This window comes from Triturus cristatus, chromosome 12, assembly GCF_964204655.1.
Source record: "Triturus cristatus chromosome 12, aTriCri1.1, whole genome shotgun sequence".
In the NCBI taxonomy this organism is placed as follows: domain Eukaryota; kingdom Metazoa; phylum Chordata; class Amphibia; order Caudata; family Salamandridae; genus Triturus; species Triturus cristatus.
The window spans coordinates 34,074,140-34,095,906 of NC_140595.1; the positions used below are offsets into that span (position 1 = coordinate 34,074,140).

Here is a 21,767-nt window from a genome sequence, read left to right on the forward strand (position 1 = left end):
GGGCAGGGCAGGGGAGGAACAGGGGAGGAACAGGGGTGGTGGGAATGAGCAACCGACAGGGAAGTAACACGGAGATGAGATGGGAAAGGACGGGACGGGACTTCAATCACAGCACGAACAGGTGACAGGCACTAATTGAGTTGAATCAATCTGCATTTAGTCCATGCTCCACAGAAAGGAACGGAAGCAACGCTTTGCCTGTGCTGGCCAATTATGAGGTAGCAAAGAAGAGTGACACTGAAGCCAACAAATGGTACGCAATAGGCGGGCCTCAATCCCTTAATTGTAAAACAATACGTCTTGCAAGTGAGATCGCATGCGCTGTTGCAGGCTCAACCTAAAAACGAGAACTCTGCTAAACCGTCTCACAGATAATCCCAATGCATGGTGCTATGCAAACTTCTCGCCATGGGTTTTATAACACGAGACATTACGCCTCACGTATCCTCACTGTCTCTTCCAGAATTGCTCATGATAGAGCATTCCCTTTAATAGGTACCTGCAAACTTTTACGCAGTATCTGCCCTTCATGCATTCAGGACCACTCAAAAAGCTCCCCTCCTTAGACTAACCACAGGCACCTTTTTATCACCCTGTAGCTGATCCCCCCTTGAAACCTTTTATTAATGAATTGTCACTGTCCCCTATCTCATAGGCCAATTTCTATATATACGATTATTAAACAGAAACTGCAAAGAAGTGTGTTGAATTGTCCTTGTGTACAAAGCTTGTGAACTTTCATTTATGGGTAGGAAAACGGACCCTGAAAAAAGAGAGTTAACTGGAATAATTCCTTGCCTAAAAGCACTTTGAGCATGAGCAAGAAAGTTCTTGCAGAAAAATCCTTCTGAACACCAGTGTATGCAGACATGTTCCCCTGAAGGTGAATTTTCACTGAGTTGAGAAAAGTTCAATTATGCTAAATAAAACAAGAAAAATGATGGAAAAATATTCACTGCATGTGTAATGGAGACAGTCAGTATAAACTTTATTCAGCAAGTTAAAAACAGCCAGTAAAGTACACAAAAATTTGCTAAAAACATGAGATACAATTGAATATAGTAAGAAAAAGCTAAAATCCATAATTCTGTGTAGCATGTATGTTTCGGCAGTCCAACATTGGCACATGATTTTCTAAATTCTGGGAGTCAATTAAAACTAACACATGATACTTTTCCTTAAACTAATTGCATTCAGGTAAAAAAAGATCAACATTAAAACACACTAATTCATCATTTAAAGCAAGCAAAGGTTCATAGATACTTTATTATTTCTGATGTTCTGGGCAACAAAGATGGGTTTAAGATAATAATGCCTATAGTTTGAGTATAGACTCGTAGCATAAAGGGCAACGTGCTCTGCTTACTCACACCATCGCAGGGGCAGAAAGTCGACTCCGTTGGGCGCTAGTTCGTTGGGGAAAGGCTACCAGAAGGTGAACAATGCCAAACACGTATCGATGTCGATTAATAGTATCTCTGGACAAATACTGTTGGTATCCCTCGTCTAAAGAAAGAGACGTGTACGTGCCCACTGTCGATTTCATCATCTTTAATCGCGTACAACAACCAGCCCTATGCTTAAGGAAAGCACCTTCAATCAATGTCTTACTCAGTGACAAGACCTTAGACGGGTCATCCCAAATTTACATATTAATTAATAGGAAACTAAAAGAGGAATTTAAATACACCCGCCACGGAATATGAGCTACGTTTTCTAAAGTTAGACAATCTAAAATAATTGATTTAGAAAAACCTGGTTTCCTCCTTTATTTATTTTTTATTTTATATGTGCGCACCAGACTCCTCCCCCCGCCCCCTGTAGATGCCAGCCGCCACTGGAATCAAAACATATATTCTGGCACTGGCATGCACATTAATAGAGCCATCTAGTAAATGATGTCAATTACACCTCAAAACCCATGATGACCTCATCCACCGAAGGAACATTCTGGAACGCCTGTTGTTGGAGATTGTTGGATACACAGGATTGGGAGAAGAAAGATATTGTTTTCTCTACGTTGAATTGACTCTTTAAATCTCCGTGTCTGTACTTCTCTCATCATTGTGTAGGCATAAAACTTTGTTACAATACCATGCTTACTTTCCCCGCAGATGACACAAATTTCAGCAATACCCCGGTTTCCTGGTGGACATCAACCCAAGGTCATCTCCAGGCCGCCAATGCAGACGAAAGCAAATTACCAGTGTGTCCCGAGGATTCACCGCACATTCGTAAGTCTATACACCACCAAAGGAAACACGTGCCATAAGCATGTAGTGGTCCACAGCTCAAGAATCAAAAACTGACCAAGCCATTGGTTTGTTTCTGTACAGCGTACACACAGTAGTTGTGCCCAGCCATCAGTACACAAAACACATGGACAAACCCAGAATCCGAGAGAATCCGTGCAATGGAACAACTGTACTGGCAACGACTTCCCAATTTTCAAGAGATATACAGGCATTCATGCACACAGACCACTCAACATACAGTCACCCATGGACACCGACATACCATAACGTGACCGTGTTGGACTCTGTTACCATAGCTCACCTGCTGGTTTTGTTTTGTTGTTATTTGATAGGGTTTCTTTGAATTAGGACCGACTGAACACCTTTTGATCAACTGATCTTTATAAACAACTAGAGTTGTACAGAACACCCATGGTATTGTTTCTTTTTGTATACTTCCTGGTTTCTATGTAGACTTTACACATTATGGACAATTTTTGATCACACAAATGCCTCTATAGAACTTTTTTTTGTGGGTGTTTTGTGTGCAGCAAGAGGTAGGCTGTAATGCACATCAAGGGGATCACTTGGTGAAATGCACCAGAGAAGGAACATGATTCACCAGTTTGTAATTGCTTGTAAAGGGTCTTCATGTAGTCTGCAAGGCACATCATCCTCTTGTAACTCTTGCCAAAAAGTTCCTTTACAGTTTATAACGGATATAACAAAAATTTATATTTATCCCTAATCTCTACTTTTTGACCCTTGCAAAATCATTTTCAAAATTTACAACTTCAATAACAATTTTATTAAACATTTTTTGAGTGGTGTTGCTTTCAATTTGTATTTCAATAATAAACATTGCAAGGGATTTATCTGTCTTTTTCAAGAATTCTCCCCAAGTTAGAGATTTTGCAATCTTTTGCATTTGTAATGTTTGAACATGTATTTTTCCTGCTTGGTTCGTGCAATATGTCCTAGTTCCAATCTAGTACTGGTTTGTGGAACGCCTTTTCAAGATGAACAGAGTTGGAGTGAGTATGGTTTATCCTGTTTACGACGCCACTTGATGGAATGATGTTGTTGACCTAAATCTTTGATGTGTAAATTAAGGATTTGTGTAACCAAGCATTTGCCAAACCATGCCTAACAATTTAAATGTGGTGTCTCAATATTGTCTCTGTCAAAAATTAGTCCAAACCCCATATCATAAAAATGGTCTCCATATTTGAATGTGTAAAACAAAAGAACACAACCCCCCTTTTCTCCGCCACAGATTCTGGATTCTACAGACGGGCAACACACTAGTCCTGTTTCTAGTTCTCCCAACATAGAGTCTATATAGGCAGATTTAATACCTTATTGAAATCAAATTTGCCCCTCCATTAAAGAGATAAAAAGGCTTCTGATGGGCTACCTCAAATTACACTGAAAGCCAATGACATACTATTCACATAAGAGATCACGATGACTCCTCAAGACATAGGCGCAAGAAACATACTCTAGTCTAAAAGTGACAATTGCTACCAGTTTCAGAGGGCCGAGTTAAACTAGGGTGAGAACGCAGAGGTGAATTAAGATTGAGGGTCTCAAAACCTAAGTCTTTCCAGGAGTACGATCTGGCTTGAGTGAACCCATCACCAGGCTAATCGACTACAAACGGCTCTTTAAATATGGCGGACGTGACGCTGTTTAAAAAATTGTGACCGTGACCATTCCCAACGAAAGATTCTACTCCAATTCCCAAAGTATCTATCTTCATAATAAATAATGTTCTTGTACAGTGATCACTGAAACCTGAAGAGCATGTGCATATCATCTTTTTATATGAACCAAAAACTGAGGTCTACATTCATAAAAAGATGTCCTCGCTCATATTAGTGAATACGGTGTAATATTGGATGGTAGTAAATCTTCTCTTAGGAACTATCAGCAGGTGTCCAGTGCCGGGATGACCTGAAAGATGTGGAAACAGCTACACAACTTTGTCTTTGTGTGTATTCACACATCTTACAATGAAGTATGCCACACTTGCCAGAGATTTATTCTTGCTAATTAAAGCCGCCTTTGCATGACCAATTTTTAATTATGTATGTAAATGAAAATGTACATACATAATAGGAAAACTTTCAAGGCATATTCATGTAAAGCAGCAACTGTGACGTCTTTCACAGAGCACTGTTGCATATATTTTTGAATTTTAAAAGCCTAATCCTAAACATCAGTGTAAACCTACAGGTACAGATTTTTCTTTTTTATTGTAAATAATCTTGCTTCTAAACCCTGGTTGTTTACCATTGTATCTTCTATTCAAAATGTCTCAAGCATGTGCAAGGAAGATCTATTTTCTGTGCATGTCTATGTGCTCCTCATGAGAGGGCTGAAGTTTTTCATCGCTGGTTTTGCCAGTGCTTGGTGCTGCCCCACTTGCACTGTTTGGGTCCAGATTGTTGAGGCCTCACACAGTCCTGCTTGATTGGTTGGTGTAACTGCAACAAATGATGGACGGAATGCTGAATGATTCAAACATTCATCCCCCAGTCAAGAGATCTGGGTTAAATCCATCGTTCTTTTGCCCACTACGCCACCCCAGTTTGGACCCAGCCATATGCAATGATTGGTTGGTGGACCACAGCATAAGGCACCCCAAGGTCTCGGGTCAAACAGCAGCTTTGGGTCATGCACCGACTGGGTGCCGGTGGACCAGCTCCGGGCCATATCATAGTTTCACACTTCAGGCGCTGAGGCCCCGGTCACACCACAACTTCACAGATCGGCTTTAGTGGCTCAGATCACACTGCATTGTAATGATTTACACCAGGATTTGCACTGGAGAGTCTGGGGCCTGCCCACATTGGGACACACAAATCACTCTGTTCAGTCCTCCACTTCTGCAGACCAGCGGAGTTATGGTGCGTCGCGCTCCTCCTGCCGGTCACTCCGCCTGCAGGGTTCACAGGTTCCTTCTCTCTTTAAAATGGAGGCTGACTTCCACGGTGCATAAGGACAGGTCATTCGCTCTTGTAGAACAGGACTCAGATGATGTCCCCACACATCTGGGAAGATGGCTGTCTGGCAACACCATCCCTGGCTGCTCAGCAGTCCTCTGGGTGTTCGGTGGAGCACTCCCTTTTATATAGTCGAAGCAGACGGGATTTGGCTTCACTGTCTGCACTCTCCAGACATAGTGTTTGCGTGGAGTGATGCTCCTCACAGTAGGCTAGCGTCCAGCATGGAGCACCCACAACAAAGGAATAAAGAGGTGAAGGCTTTCTGCACCTGGCTAGTGCAAGCAACACTGAAGGCTGATCAGGGAAAGACAAAGTCTGGCTTCACCTGAGGAATCCCTTTTAGCTTGAACAGCCCCACCATCTACCAAATGGCAGCGCTTTAGGAAGACAAATCATCAGCTCCTCTGAGAAAAACGCCTAATCTAATTTCTACACAAGCATTGCCTCCTCTTTCCCCACTTAGTGCCTAGGTCTCCTAGCTTTAGCTTCAGGAACATTTATTGCCCGGGGAAAACAACATCTACTCTGTCCAAAATGAATCCCACAGGACTTTATTACTCTGGTTCACTTATATACACAATGCATGTAACATGCAGGCTGCATACTTGAACATGCACAACATACACTTGTGATGTTAGTGCTAGGATGTGGGTTAGTGTGTAGAAGCAGAACTCTACATGAATGTGCCAGGAGGCCTCCACTTCTATGACACAGATAAAAATGGCTGGTTGCAACTAAGCATTCACAAAACACCGTAAGTTGGCATCAAAAACTAGTGCATGTGTGAAGGAAATAGGCCTCCTCTCAGAGCTCACTACTGCTTTTTCATGTATTCAATGCTCTCCTTTACCTTCTCTTGGGTGTCAGGCCAAACATAGTTGGAACAATAATTGCACTGGCCTGTGTGGGGCAACCCAATGCACTCTCTCACTCACTCACTCACACACCCAACCATCCACCCAACCATCCACCCAACCAACCAACCACCCACTCACACACCCAATCATTCATCCCACCCAGCCACTCATCCATAACTCACCCACTCATCCACCCACCTACTCACCCACTCATCCACCCACCTACTCACCCAACCACCCACCCACCCACTCAGCCACCCACTTACTCACTCACTCACTCACCCAGTGTGAACTGCTTTGGAGTAGTACCACATGGTTGGGCACTCACTGGGAATATGTAAGATGGGCTCAGTTTTGCTATGTCAACACAAGACTATGTATTAGAACATTGGAATGTGGAGTACTCCATCGAATACATTGGAGTGCTCCGGGCTTCTACGGGCCTGTAGAAGCCCACAGAGCAACGTTCCAATGCTGCTGCTGTGAACAAAGGCCTCTCGGAGACCGAGGGGATTTAAACCCCCTCGGGCTCTGAGAGGCCTTTGTTTTCATCAATTAGAACATTTTGCCCTGTAGGGGCGGAATGTTCTAATAGCCTTAAAGCCCTCTTAGTGATCTCTACCGGCCATTAAAGGCCTGCTCCCTTGTTAAAGGCCCGAGCCGAACGCTGGAGAGGGCCTTCAATGGCCAGTAGAGCCTGCTAGGTGAGGCTTTAAACCTATATTAAAAGCTCTGGTGGGGGGGTGGGTTGGGGGTTATGGGGGGGTAGGGTGGGGTGAGGAGCACATCTTTAGCCACCGGAACCAGATGAGCCCACGCTACTCCACTGCTGCAACATCTTCACTGGCTCCCCATCAAACAGAGAGCTAAGTTCAAAGGCCTCTGCATTGCTCACAAAGCTGTTCACGTCCAGACTCCAGTCTACATCAAGCAACGCCTAGGGCACTATGTGCCAGGACGTATTCTATGATCGTCCGAGGCAGGCCTCCTGGTCCATCTTCAGTTCAAATCCACTTCCAAAGGCGGTAGAGCCTTTTCTGTTTTAATTCCCCAGCTATGGAACCGCTTGCCCGAAAAGCTCCGCAAGGAACCCGCACTCCTCCCTTTCAGGAAACAACTCATAACTGTGCTGTTAAGGGAGGCTCTAGATACCACATCAAAATCCCTCTAAGCATTGCATCTGTAATTGCTGGTGGGCCTGGCTTCCTTCTCAAAACGCCAAGAGACCTGCCGGTGATTATGCGCTATACAAATTAAAAGTTAACATAACATAACAGTTTCCAGGAATGTGACTAAGTGGATGTCATGATTGAGGTTTAAAATAGAGGTGCGTAAGGTTTCAAAGGACTTCATCTGAAAGCTCTGCGAAGTTGTTTTAAAAAGCGTAACCATTAGAAGCAGTGCAAAGTGTACATCTCAATATTAAATTCTTACAGGTCAGCCACACAAAAAAACACACACAAAAAAGTTCTATGTAATAACCGTGTTTTTTGAAAAATTCCTATGCTGATTTTTATTTTTGCCCTTAAGAGATTTTGAAGAGTTTACAAATCTTCACCAAAATGTTGTAACCTACGAAAATTGCTAACATTGAACATTTTTGCAGAAAGTTAGGTTGTATCCACCTCGAGGCTCTGTTGAAGAAACGTTGCTGCACAAAGGAAATCATGAATAGATGGTGAAGCATAGGTAGATGAGGGCTCACTTAAATTATTTCTGCAAGTTCCACAGACTCGAAAAATCGATCCCTGGAAAGATTGTGGATAGAGTTTATCTTGACAAAAAGTCAAGTTGTTTTTTTTTCTTCATGGACCTCTCTGTAATGTCTATACCTCATAACCAGATGGTTTTCCATCTTTGTTTAAAATTCTGAAGATAAAGGGCCATATTCACAAGGAGACAACTCCGATTTATCTCCACCTTAACGCAAAAAAGTGGAGATAGATTTAACACCCCATTCACAAGCAGGTGCAAACTGCAGACAATGCCTGTATTCCCGCGATAAATGGCCCAAAAATCTTACACCACGGCGGACACCACCAACTAACTCTAATGAGATGCAGAGTAGGCGTTCCCGTGCAAAAACACACGAAAAGAAACACCACTTTCACAACGAACTGACAGAACTGCAAAGCAAACCAAAAACAGTTCGATAAGCCACGGTGGCCGCAGGTATTTAACACTTGCCTCAAGCAGGTGTAAAGACGGACGGCTCCCTGCAGTAGGCAACGGAGCCCCGCACACAGCCACACCCGAAGAACAAACGACGTCATGGAGCTACTCATCATGCAGCTCGGAGCCCCAACAGGGCCACAACACCCACTGCCACCACCCCCAGGCCCGCCACCACCCCCAGGACCCAGACCCGCTCCCCCACCCCCAGACCACCACAGAGGCAGCGTAGAGTAAGACAGCGGACTTACCGAAAACACACCACTCTCACAGACCTAACGCCCGCAGAAGTCATTGCCCACTACCGGCTCGAAAGGATAACCATTCTCCGCATCATGACCCACATCGCCCACAGGCTGACGATCCCAACACAGCAAAGAACCAACATCCCACCGCAGACAAAGCTATTGGCTGTGCTGCACCTGTTGGCCTCTGGGACATTCCAACCAACGACTGACAGAGTCGGAGGAGTCTCACAGCCAGCCCTATCAAAGTTCATCACACCTGTCCTGGATGCCATCCTCCGCTTCATACCTCAGTACCTTCACTTCCCCAACACTGCGCAGGAACAGCTGGAGACAAAGCAAGGCTTCCCGGCCATGTTGGGGGCAATTGACTGAACACATGTACCACTTGTGCCCCCTGCGGATACTGCACACCACTACCGCAACAGAAAGCACACGCATTCCATCAATGTGCAGGCAATAGTGAACCACCGGGGACTCTTCACCAATGTCGTCGCCAACTACCCAGGCAGTGTACACGATTCCTTCATCTTCCGACAGACCATCATCAACCAGCGCTTCCAGGATGGCACATATGGAACGGGACTGCTCGTTGGTAAGTACCAAATCAACACACCACACATACTACAGCCACCAACGCACAAAGCACTTCTGTGGGGATGCACACGTAACCAAGCCACATTCGACAAGTCAGACTACACGACCACCTACCAGACATGACTACACCACTCCATGGTCATCCTGGGCTACCCCTGCACCCAATACAGACATTTCATGGCACCACAGCCACACAACGGCTGGACATGTGGAGATGCGGAATGCAGCCATGACACATGTGAGGCACTGCTCTGCCCTCATGACCCTGCCCCAATCTCCTGCAGGTCAGCGTCCCGTGACAGTGGGCCTGTGTCCGCCGCTGTGCATCTGGGGCCACTGGCCCTGTGAGACTCGAGTCATATCCCCTTGTGGTTCTGACATTGCATGTCTGAGTGCCTGATGACTGTTGGTGTAGTTGCCAGCACCAGCTACTCCCTGACGGCTGGCTTACACTCACTCCACACAAAGTGAGCACAGGCGTCACTGTATTAGTGGGCCTGCCATTACATCCTGACAAACCAAGTATCGATTCTTTTCTCCCTGCACTGTCACAGGTGATCAAGGATATGCACTCTGCCCTTGGATGATGACACCCCTCCGGGACCCGAACACTCCCGCCCAGAGGCAGTACAATGCGGCCCACATGCACACCAGGGGCATCGCTGAACGCACATTTGGCGTGTTGAAGTCACGTTTCAGGTGCCTGGACGGCACAGGTGGAAAGCTTCTGCACAGCCCGGACATCGTGTGCAAGATGATCGTTGCATGTTGTGTGCTGCACAACATCTGTGTTCGCACCAGGGCCCCATGGATCCCAGTTCCAGAGGTACCGGACGATGGTGATGGTGATGGACCTGGTGGCCCACGTCCCACTGCAGCTGCGGCAGGAATGGCCCATAGGAACTACATCATTGACACCTACTTCTCATGAGCACGTCACATTGTGTACGTCCGTGGCAATCATGGGACAATAGGAGATGACCAATTGCACTGCATGTGTGAATAAAACATATTTGCAGGTTACAGGTTGGAATTGTGCATTGTCATGTTACATTTCCCTGGGGTTACAGATGTGATTTGCTTGGTTGTGCACATTTGCCGATCCAGTTGTGTCCTGTGTTCAGTTGTAGAGGGGTTGCTGTTTGTACCGGGATGTTGCCAATGTCGAGGTGCACTTCTGCTTATGTGCGTATGCTGCACAGTGGGTGTGTTGCTCCTGCGGCTCTGATTTGTCTGCCACTGGTCTCTTTCATGCGGTGTGCCAGTCGGTTCTATCCTTCCAGGGTGCTTGGATGTTGTGGTGTGCATGTTGTCCTCTGCACTTGGCCAGGGTGCATCCGTAGTACTCCCCTGTTGCTGTATTTTGTTCAGTGGCATTTTCCGTATGCTGTTCTTGTGCTTGTTCATTCATTGCGTGCGAGTATAGCTTCCCTCGCGCTGGTTATCCCTGCTTTACTCACCGCGGAAGGGCTCATCGCAGGTTTTCTGGTGTTGTGGTTTGTGTTTTTATCTCCGTTGGATGGTTGTATCACGGACATTGTCTGCGTTTTCGGCAGACTATTGCATGGTACCGCCGTGTTGTGAATTCCACGTTGACACAAGGTTATTTTCCCGCATTAGGCTGCGATATTGAAAGTTGCGTTACGCCACTCTTGCAGTAGTTATCATACGTTCTTGGGAATATACCCCTCAGTATACTATCTATGTGAAGGACACACAATCTTTACACTTTCCCACAGATCGATGATGCCCTTATCCTTCAATATCAAATTATGCAAAAAGTGAATGTTAAACCAGTAGTGTGTAAAAAATGGGAAAAGTCAATAAAAAGCTGTAAAAGATAAAAAAATACAATTTTTACATAAAAATAAAGTGAAAATTAAAAGGCTGTAAAAAACCAAATTTCATGAATATTACGTAATCACAGTACACACTAAATATAAACCTGAAAGTTGTAGATAATCCTGTGTAAAGAATGGCTGATTACCAACAGCCTCTCAATTTTAAAATAGTGCCTTATCTCTGGTTGAAAGCAAGTTCTTTTTTTCTTTTCTTTTCCTTTAATTTGTTTTTCCTCACATTTATATCTCTTTGAATCACAGTTGGTCCACTAAACATCAACGTGACCTTGGTAATCTCGCTTGAAGACGTTGGTTTTGCCTATCCAAATGTCCATACGGGAGGCCATTTTCAACCTGCAGACTGTGAGGCTCGACAGCGTATCGCCATCATCATCCCTTTCCGCCGGCGGGAGTCGCACCTTACCATCTGGCTCTTCTATATGCACCAGTTCATGCAGAGACAGCAGGCCGACTACCGGGTGTATGTCATCGAACAGGTAAGTTGCAGTTATCTTGACAGTGTACAAGTAGCTCGAGTTAGAATATTCTGTTGGTGGTTTTTTGTTTTTTGGTACTTGAAGAAAATTAAATGTAAAGTGCATACCTTAGTTTGAGGAAGTGCTATATAAAAATTCTAGCATAGAAGAAATAGATAAATAACAGACCCATATTCTGGAAACCTAGCAATATCGGTCATCAAATCCCAATTCTTCTTGCTTATTCCAGAAAAAAGCTGCAGCACCACTACTTTTCTAAACCAGTAGTAGTTCTTGCTACCTCTACTGTTCCTGTATTCAGATTAACCCTGGGCGTCGTGCTACGCATCGCCCACGGAGTGCACGTAGCGCTGCCTGCTTCGTCATTTACGAAGTAGGCGAAGCAGGCAGCGCTACACACACACCGTAGCGAAGCAGAGCTGCCCGCCACCCACCTCCCGCCCGCCCTAATTTAAAAATAATTAAAATAAGTTTAAAACTAAATATAAACCTCTTACCTTAACCGCGGCGTCCCGGGGCTCCCTCTTCTTGCTGATGGTAACTTCTTCACGCAAATGCGCATGCACGGACGCCCGCGCATGCGCATTTCTCGCGAGGAATGCGCATGCGCGGGCGTCCGTGCATGCGCATTTGCCCCGGGACGCCGCGCTTAAGGTAAGAGGTTTATATTTACTTTTAAACTTATTTCAATTATTTTTAAATTAGGGCGGGCAGCGCGTAGTGGGACTACGCGGAGTGCACGAGTGTGCGTAGATTTTGCCACACTACGCGCTGCTCCACGTAGTCCCACTACGCCCACTATGCCCACCCTTGATTCAGATCCCCCTAACATATGATTTCAAGATGGACTCAGTACCATTGCTGACGAAGATCCCTTCCGAGAGGTCTACCCATCATTTGAGATCATCCTCAGTCGTACCAGTGGAACAGTCTACTTAATTTGTGTGCTTGGAATGGGAGCCACTATGGAAGAAGAGCACGGCTTCCCAGAATCCTCTGGCAGACCCTATCCCCATTTGAGCCTGCTTTGAACACAAGTGTACACCAGACAATCGATAGATACTAGAAGAACTGAAGCGCAAGTGCTTACCGGGGATGCAGCGTGTGGTGGGTGCAAGCGATCTTTGACTCGCATTGTTCTCATCCGGGCTGCCAGTCTCTTGATCACACTGGCTCATACCTACAGGCTCCAGATAAAAAGTATCATTCCTTTATCATCACTCTTAAAATGTATGTATGTGATTCCGCTATGCAAAACAAATGCTATTCAGTGGGAAAATGTTGTAGGCATTATTTCTGATTTATTCTTAAAAAGTTAAAAATCAAATAGAATAAGTCAGAGAAATAATAGGCTGTCCTGAACATAGACCACCCACTACTCGCTTATTACAATTTTATTTGTTTATTAATTTAATTTATCTATTTATGATGCCGTTTTATATACAGCATACACGACTCAGTGGGGATAAGAGCAGTTTTAATGGGAAGAGTTTCCTACTACATGAAGCTGTTTACATACGAATGGTTACAAAGAAAATCCCACATGAATAAAATCAAAATGCATAGGGACATTTATTAGTGGAATTGTTTTAATACAAGTTTCATAAAAAAGAAATGGTTCCTTCAGATTATAAACTTGCAGGTAATAGCAGAGGGTGTCCACTTCTTTAATCTTGTATGAAGCATCCTTCCTGACCAAAGATGGCCGACCAGATCTCTTGCATGGGTTCGAGAGAGGTTGAGATGTGTAACCTGACCAGCTCTCTGTATAGTCTAGTCTTCCATTGTGGAACATGGCTGTCACCATGTAGAACAATTTCTCAATTTTTTTTTAGATCTGTTAGCTTATTACAGTGTCTGGAATTGGTTTCAGGGTAGAAATGAACACAGCATTGTAAGGGGATATCTGATAGAGACTTCTAGACGCAGATTCCTTAAATTAGAATTTTTCCCAGGCGTCAGACTGGATCCGGAAGATTTTTCGTGAGCATTACCTCTGCGGGCAGTCGTTGACATCGATTGGCTCTGCATCCATCATCATTAGCGTGTGCCGGATGTGACGTCACTGTACCTATATACACGCCACACAGGTGCGCTGACATCAGTCTTTGATTTCAGCACCAGCCAGCGCTGATCCGGAAAAGAGCTTCCCTCTGTCACTTTTTGAGAGGCCTTTTTTCTACATCTTGTCAACTTCTTTTGAGGTTTACCTCCTAGCGTGTCGAGGATGTACTCGCGCAAGTCGTTTTTTTTTCATTTAAACAATGTTTATTGAATAGAAAAGACCTGCAGTTTTAACATTTCTCATTGACAGATTAGTATGATTACAATTTACAATACTTTACTCTGTAATATAGATGCTGCATACATTTGGCCGCCATTGTGTGTTGTACAATACAGATATAATTTCTGTGTTACACATCCTCATCTGACACCGGGTCCATTGCTTGGGGGGAGGGGGTGCATATACCTCCTCTATAGGTATTACATTTACCCCACACTCTCTCCCATTTTATAGGGCATCCTCTGTGAACATATGTGGGTTTTTCTGTCACCATGATCATGTCCATATCTCTGCACCAATCTTCGAGAACCGGGGCATTCTCTGCCCCCCATTTATGGGCTATATTTCGTTTAGCTATCATCATACCAAGTGTTGCACAAGTCGTTCATGTCTGTTGGTTCCCATATATTCAGGAGACATCGTTTGGGCTCAGGTGGGGCCGGGTTGGAGCTAACCTCAGTGATGGTGTTCATAACTGCTGTCCAGTGAAGTTTAATAACCAGGCAGTCCCACAGTGTGTGGTAGAAGGTGCCTAACTGCCTATGTCATTACATTGACGTATACAGTGTTGGTCAGTGATTTTGCATAGTGTCACCCTAGTAAAGTCGGTCCTATGTAGTATTTTAAGTTGTATGAGGCGTAACCTGGAGGAAACTGCCACTACCTTGGGCGATTCTATCGCCTCCTGCCCGTCAGTGTCGTCCAGCTCGCCCACCTCGTTCTGCCATTTAACTCGGAGCTTTAGCAGCGGGTCTAGTTGGTTGTTAATGATTTTCCGGTATGTGAGGGAGATCGCTTTTTTTTCCATGTAGTCCGTTAATAATCGGTCTTCTAAGGGAGAGGCTTCAGGAAGGGTTTCATCTGATGGAATGTCTGCTTCTAGCACCTGCTTGACCTGCATGTATCGGAACATCTCGGTGGGGCCATTTCGTATTGTTCTTGTAAGTGGGCAAAAGTGACAACTTTCCCCCCTTTCCAGAGGCCGCCCAGTTGCGAGATCCATATTGTATCCCATTTTTGGAACCCCTTACTCTTGCCCAGTGTGCCTAGCTTGCCAGTGTCCCAAAATGGGGTTTGTTTTGTCAGTTTGTCAGTCCATCCAGTGTTGTGTTACTGTATGCCACACGTGAACCGTATGTGCAGCTGGTCCCAGAAGGTCTGATTTTCTCTTTTTATTATAGAGCACTCGTTTACCCCACCCCCCGCTTCTAGGGTATGTCTATCCAGTCGGTACGCATGCTCGGTGTGGGGCGAGTGGATCCACTGATTAATCACTGCTAACTGAGCGGCCCAGTAGTACGCCTGCACCTTGGGTAGTGCGATACCGCCATCGTACCAACTCCTAATTAGTTTTACCGCAGCTATCCTGGCCGGCTTTCCATCCCATAGGAGATTATTGACTTCTGAGTCTATCGCTCTAAAATAAGACGCAGGGACACGAAAGGGTGTGTTGTGAAGGGCATAGATAAATCTGGGTAATGCCGCTCGACCCAGTAGGGTGAGCGGCAATGTTTTCCAGTGTTTGACATCTCGCCTCAGCCTAAGCACTGGTTCTTGGAGGTTTCGCTCTAGGAAGTCGGACGTGATTCCCCAAGTATTTAAAGCTATCAGTTACCACCTTAACTGTGCAGTTCTTTGGTAATTTTGGAGAAGGCCTGTGTAGAATTTATAGTACTGACTTTTCCCAGTTGATCGTGTACCCGTAGACCGTGCTGTACCTTTCACATATGTTCAGTAGCCTATGAATGGAGCGTGTGGGGGATGCTATATGTAGCAGAATGTCATCCGCGTAGAGGGATATTCGATCTTCCCATCCCCTGTCCAGCAGAGGCCGCAGATTATTGGGTCTCCTCTGATCCAAGCAGCCAGCAGCTCTAAGACTAGCGCAAAAAGGAGCGGCGACAGCGGACAGCCTTGCCGCATTCCACGTCGCAGGGACAATTCATGGGAGATATGTCCGTTGGCTACTACATGTGCGAGAGCATTAGTGTATAGTAGGCGAGCCCATGAGCAGAATATAGGCCCAAACCCCTGATGTTGGAGGGCTGCAAAAAGGAATGGCCATTCGACAGAGTCTAAGGCCATCCTTGCGTCAAGGGACAAGACAGTGGCATCCTCTACACAATTGTCCCCTCAGGTTTCTCACCTTGAAAACAGCCTTCCTTGTGGCAACTACAACTGCCCGCCGAAAAATCTTCCAGATCCAGTAATCTTCCAGATCCAGTCTGACACCTGGGGAAAATTCTAGGGTAAGGAATCTGCAGCTAGATATATTTTCTACCAGAAAAGGGGCTACCAGAAAAGGGGCTACCGAAGGTAACTAACTTGTTCTATGGAATAAGAATGTAGTACAATACCTCAAACATGTTTTAAATGTAATACATTTTTAAAATTTCAGTACGGTAACGCAACGTTTAACCGAGCGAAGCTGATGAACGTGGGCTATGCAGAGGCTTTGAAGGACTACGATTACAACTGCTTCGTCTTTTCAGACATTGACATCATTCCCATGGACGACCGAAATTACTACCGATGTTACAACAATCCTCGGCACATGGCCAATGCAGTCGACAAGTTCAATTTCAAGTAATATATGTTTATTTATGGCTATTTTTTAGCAAGCATTTAACATGAAAATGTAAGCAATTGGAGCACTGTGCACTTATGTTGTAAGGCAAGTCTCTATTAAGGAGCCAGTAGGCTGTATATGTTACTAAACTTAGAAAATGAAGGATGGCTTCCTTGGAAAAAAAAATGCTCCCTTGAATTTGCATGTGTAGGGAGCAATTGTCTCATTGTATCTCCTTCATAAAGAATAGATGCAAAAATTCTTATTTTTGAAAAACATGAATAAGCCCATACATTTCTATTCGCATAAGTACCAATCTTTATTTGATTAGGATACTTATCCGATTTCAAGGTTTTTGCAGCTAGTTCAGAGCGGGCGACATCACCTTTCCACATCTAATGACTATTTCCCATTTGGCTCTCAACAGGGGGGCATTAGTTAACTCTGCATGACTCTCTATGGCTCCCCAGTTCACACCCAGCCTCCAGTCCAATAATGTGCTTGCAGGCCCCCTGGGTCTTTGCAGTTCAGTGTTTTCTTCCATTCTTTTTAATACTTTTTTCCCGAAAGCCTCAAGGTGATGGCAATTCCAAAATTTGCCTCAATGTGCCTCCAACCCACAGCTCTGTCAGTAAAGTCCAGATTTCTCTTTATTTAAGCGATGAAGCACCCGTTCTGTACATTATAACAATATTGCAAGTCATCGAGGAGTTCCATGACTACATAAAAGAACAAGGTTTATTTATTTGTTTATTTGCAAAGTTTTAGTCTAGTCAGTGGCTACCACAGCAGCGCTCTTAGGCCATCACCCAAAGCCCAGACTTTCCGCACCTAGGATTCCCCTGAGGCCTCCTCGGCCAGCAGGAGAGTCACAACTGGGGCCACTAGACACAGCTCCATAGTTTGGGCCTCACACCGCCCAGGGGTTCCTTCCCAGTTCACACGAGCACAGACCGGCTCTCAGGTCACTTCAGCGAGCCCCCGAGACAGCCGCCAGCCCCCAGCAGGGGCACCCACTGACCCACAATGCCTGCAGCCACCGGGCCTCACCACTCCTCTGTCGGTGCTGATCCAGGCATTCCGGTGCAGAGTCTCGTCATCACCAAAATTGCAGATCTCTCGTCCGGGCGCACAATAGTACACCGAGACTCGCGGTCAGCATCGGGGAGGGGGGGGAGGTCTGGGGGGGGAGGTCTGGGGGGGGGGGGAGGTCTGGGGGCGAAGGTCTGGGGAGGTCTGGGGGGAAGGTCTGGGGGGTGTCTGGGGGGGTGTCTGGGGGGTGTCTGGTGGGGTGGTCTGGGGGTGGTCTGGGGGGTGTCTGGGGGGGTGTGTGGGGGGTGTCTGGGGGTGTCTTGGGGTGGTAGGTTGGGTGGTGTGGTGGGGTCTGTGGTGGGGGTCTGTAGGGGGGTGGGGGGGAAGGGTGTGGGGGTGGTCTGTGGGGGGGGGTGGGGGAAGGGAGTGGGGGGGGGTCTGTGGGGGGGAGGGTGCGGGGGGTCTGTCGGGGGTCTCTGGGGGGGTCTGGGGGGGTCTCTGGGGGGAGGTGGGGTGTCTGGGGGGAGGTCTGGGGGGGAGGTCTGGGGGGGAGGTCTGGGGGAAGGTCTGGGGGGAGGTCTGGGGGAAGGTCTGGGGGAAGGTCTGGGGGAGGTCTGGGGGGGAAGTCTGGGGGAGGTCTGGGGGAAGTCTGGGGGGAAGTCTGGGGGGAGGTCTGGGGGGAAGGTCTGGGGGGGAAGACTGGGGGGGAAGGTCTGGGGGGAGGTCTGGGGGGGGAAGGTCTGGGGGGAAGTCTGAGGGGAAAGGTCTGGGGGAGGTCTGGGGGTAGGTCTGGGGGGTAGGTCTGGGGGGAGGTCTGGGGGGAAATCTGGGGGGGAAGGTCTGGGGGAGGTCTGGGGGGAAGGTCTGGGGAGGTCTGGGGGGGAAGGTCTGGGGGTAAGTCTGGGGGGGTAGGTCTGGGGGGAAGGTCTGGGGGGGAGGTCTGGGGGGAAGGTCGGGGGGAGGTCTGGGGAGGAAGGTCTGGGGGAGGTCTGGGGGGGAAGGTCTGGGGGGAGGTCTGGGGGAGGTGGGGTGTCTGGGGGGAGGTCTGGGGGGAGGTCTGGGGGAAGGTCTGGGGGAGGTCTGGGGGAGGTCTGGGGGTGTCTTGGGGGTGGTAGGTTGGGTGGTGTGGTGGGGGTCTGTGGTGGGGGTCTGTAGGGGGGTGGGGGGAAGGGTGTGGTCTGTGGGGGGGTGGGGGAAGGGAGTGGGGGGGTCTGTGGGGGGGAGGGTGCGGGGGTCTGTCGTGGGTCTCTGGGGGGGGTCTGGGGGGGTCTCTGGGGGGAGGTGGGGTGTCTGGGGGGAGAGGTCTGGGGGAAGGTCTGGGGGGAGGTCTGGGGGAAGGTCTGGGGGAGGTCTGGGGGGAAGTCTGGGGGAGGTCTGGGGGAAGTCTGGGGGGGTAGGTCTGGGGATAGGTCTGGGGGGAAGACTGGGGGGGGAGGTCTGGGGGGGAAGGTCTGGGGGGAAGTCTGAGGGGAAAGGTCTGGGGGAGGTCTGGGGGGAAATCTGGGGGGGAAGGTCTGGGGGAGGTCTGGGGGGGAAGGTCTGGGGAGGTCTGGGGGGGAAGGTCTGGGGAGGAAGGTCTGGGGGGTGGTCTGGGGGGTGTCTGGGGGGGTCTCTGGGGGGAGGTGGGGTGTCTGGGGGGGAAGGTCTGGGGGGAGGTCTGGGGGAAGGTCTGGGGGGGAGGTCTGGGGGGAAGGTCTGGGGGAGTTCTGGGAGGAATGTCTGGGGGAGTTCTGGGGGGAAGTCTGGGGGGGTAGGTCTGGGGGGGAAGGTCTGGGGGGAAGGTCTGGGGGGGAGGTCTGGGGGGGAGGTCTGGGGGAAGGTAGGGGAGGAGGTCTGGGGGGGAGGTCTGGGGGAGGTCTGGGGGGGAAGGTCTGGGGGGAGGTCTGGGGGGAGGTGGGGTGTCTGGGGGGGGAGGTCTGGGGGGAGGTCTGGGGGGGAAGGTCTGGGGGAGGTCTGGGGGAGGTCTGGGGGGGAAGGTCTGGGTGGGAAGGTCTGGGGGGAAGGTCTGGGGGGTGGTCTGGGGGGTGTCTGGGGGGTATCTGGTGGGGTGGTCTGGGGGGTGGTCTGGGGGGTGGTCTGGGGGGTGTCTGGGGGGTGTGTGGGGGTGTCTGGGGGTGTCTTGGGGGTGGTAGGTTGGGTGGTGTGGTGGGGGTCTGTGGTGGGGCTCTGTAGGGGGTGGGGGGAAGGGTGTGGGGGTGGTCTGTGGGGGGTGGGGGAAGGGAGTGGGGGGGTCTGTGGGGGGGAGGGTGCGGGGGGTCTGTCGGGGGTCTCTGGGGGGGTCTGGGGGGGTCTCTGGGGGGAGGTGGGGTGTCTGGGGGGGAGGTCTGGGGGAAGGTCTGGGGGGAAGGTCTGGGGGGAAGTCTGGGGGAGGTCTGGGGGAAGTCTGGGGGGGTAGGTTGGGGAGGAAGGTCTGGGGGAAAGACTGGGGGGGAAGGTCTGGGGGAAGGTCTGGGGGAAGTCTGAGGGGAAAGGTCTGGGGGAGGTCTGGGGGGAAGTCTGGGGGGAGGTCTGGGGGGAAGGTCTGGGGGAGGTCTGGGGGGGAAGGTCTGGGGGTAAGGTCTGGGGAGGTCTGGGGGGGAAGGTCTCGGGGGGGAAGGTCTCGGGGGGGAAGGTCTGGGGGGTGGTCTGGGGGGGTGTCTGGGGGGTCTCTGGGGGGAGGTGGGGTGTCTGGGGGGAGGTCTGGGGGGAAGGTCTGGGGGAGGTCTGGGGGGAGGTCTGGGGGGGAGGTCTGGGGGGGAAGGTCTGGGGGGGAGGTCTGGGGGGGAAGGTCTGGGGGAGGTCTGGGGGGGAAGGTCTGGGGGGAAGGACTGGGGGAAGGTCTGGGGGGAAGGTCTGGGAGGGAAGGTCTGGGGAGGTCTGGGGGAAGGTCAGGGGGGAAGGTCTGGGGGGGAAGGTCTGGGGGGTGGTCTGGGGGGTATCTGGTGGGGTGGTCTGGGGGTGTCTGGGGGGTGTCTGGGGGGGGGTGGGGGGTGTCTGGGGGTGTGTTGGGGGGTGGTAGGTTGGGTGGTGTGGTGGGGGTCTGTGGTGGGGGTCTGTGGGGGGGTGGGGGGAAGGGTGTGGGGGTTGTCTGTGGGTGGGGTGGGGGAAGTGAGTGGGGGGGTCTGTGGGGGGAGGGTGTGGTGGGTCTGTCGGGGGGTCTCTGGGGGGGGTGTCTGGGGGGGTTTCTGGGGGGAGATCTGGGGGAGGTCTGGGGGGAAGGTCTGGGGGAGGTCTGGGGGGAAGTCTGGGGGAGGTCTGGGGGAAAGTCTGGGGGAGGTCTGGGGGAAAGTCTGGGGGGAGGTCTGGGGGGAAGGTCTGGGGGAGGTCTGGGGGGAAGTCTGGGGGGAAGGTCTGGGGGGAGGTCTGGGGGGAAGTCTGGGGGGGTAGGTCTGGGGGGAGGTCTGGGGGGGAAGGTCTGGGGGAGGTCTGGGGGGAGGTCTGGGGGGAGGTCTGGGGGGAAGGTCTGGGGAGGTCTGGGGGGGAAGGTCTGGGGGGGAAGGTCTGGAGGGGTGTCTGGGGGGTATCTGGTGGGGTGGTCTGGGGGGTGGTGTGGGGGGTGGTCTGGGGGCTGGTCTGGGGGGTGTCTGGGGGGTGTGTGGGGGGTGTCTGGGGGTGTCTTGGGGGGTGGTAGGTTGTGTGGTGTGGTGGGGGTCTGTGGTGGGGGTCTGTAGGGGGGTGGGGGGAAGGGTGTGGGGGTGGTCTGTGGGGGGGTGGGGGAAGGGAGTGGGGGGGTCTGTGGGGGGGAGGGTGCAGGGGGGTCTGTCAGGGGTCTCTGGGGGGGTGTCTGGGGGGGTCTCTGGGGGGAGGTGGGGTGTCTGGGGGGGAGGTCTGGGGGGGAAGGTCTGGGGGGAAATCTGGGGGGGAAGGTCTGGGGGGAGGTCTGGGGGGGGAGGTCTGGGGGGGAAGGTCTGGGGGGAAGTCTGAGTGGAAAGGTCTGGGGGGAGGGCTGGGGGGAAGTCTGGGGGGGTAGGTCTGGGCGGAGGTCTGGGGGGAAGGTCTGGGGGAGGTCTGGGGGGAAGTCTGGGGGGGAAGGTCTGGGGGGAGGTCTGAGGGGAAGTCTGGGGGGGTAGGTCTGGGGGGGAAGGCCTGGGGGAGGTCTGGCGGGAAGTCTGGGGGGAGGTCTGGGGGGAAGGTCTGGGGAGGTCTGGGGGGGAAGGTCTGGGGGGTGGTCTGGGGGGGTGTCTGGGGGGTGTCTGGGGGGTATCTGGTGGGGTGGTCTGGGGGGTGGTCTGGGGGGTGTCTGGGGGGGTGTGTGGGGGGTGTCTGGGGGTGTCTTGGGGGGTGGTAGGTTGTGTGGTGTGGTGGGGGTCTGTGGTGGGGGTCTGTAGGGGGGTGGGGGGAAGGGTGTGGGGGTGGTCTGTGGGGGTGTGGGGGAAGGGAGTGGGGGGGTCTGTGGGGGGTGTCTCGGGGGTCTCTGGGGGGAGGTGGGGTGTCTGGGGGGAGGTCTGG

The 21,767-nt window shown here is 50.3% G+C and overlaps 1 protein-coding gene across 1 annotated transcript in view; it reads left to right on the forward strand.

Moving 5' to 3' along the window:
* Positions 1 to 21,767, forward strand: part of LOC146772320 (beta-1,4-galactosyltransferase 1-like) — a 163,719-nt gene that overhangs the window by 117,130 nt on the left and 24,822 nt on the right. Inside the window, exons 2-4 of the mRNA XM_085636990.1 lie at positions 2,115 to 2,234; positions 11,219 to 11,454; positions 16,137 to 16,324. Of these exons, the coding sequence (XP_085493116.1) occupies positions 2,115 to 2,234; positions 11,219 to 11,454; positions 16,137 to 16,324 (544 nt within the window). The remainder of the gene's footprint in view (positions 1 to 2,114; positions 2,235 to 11,218; positions 11,455 to 16,136; positions 16,325 to 21,767) is intronic.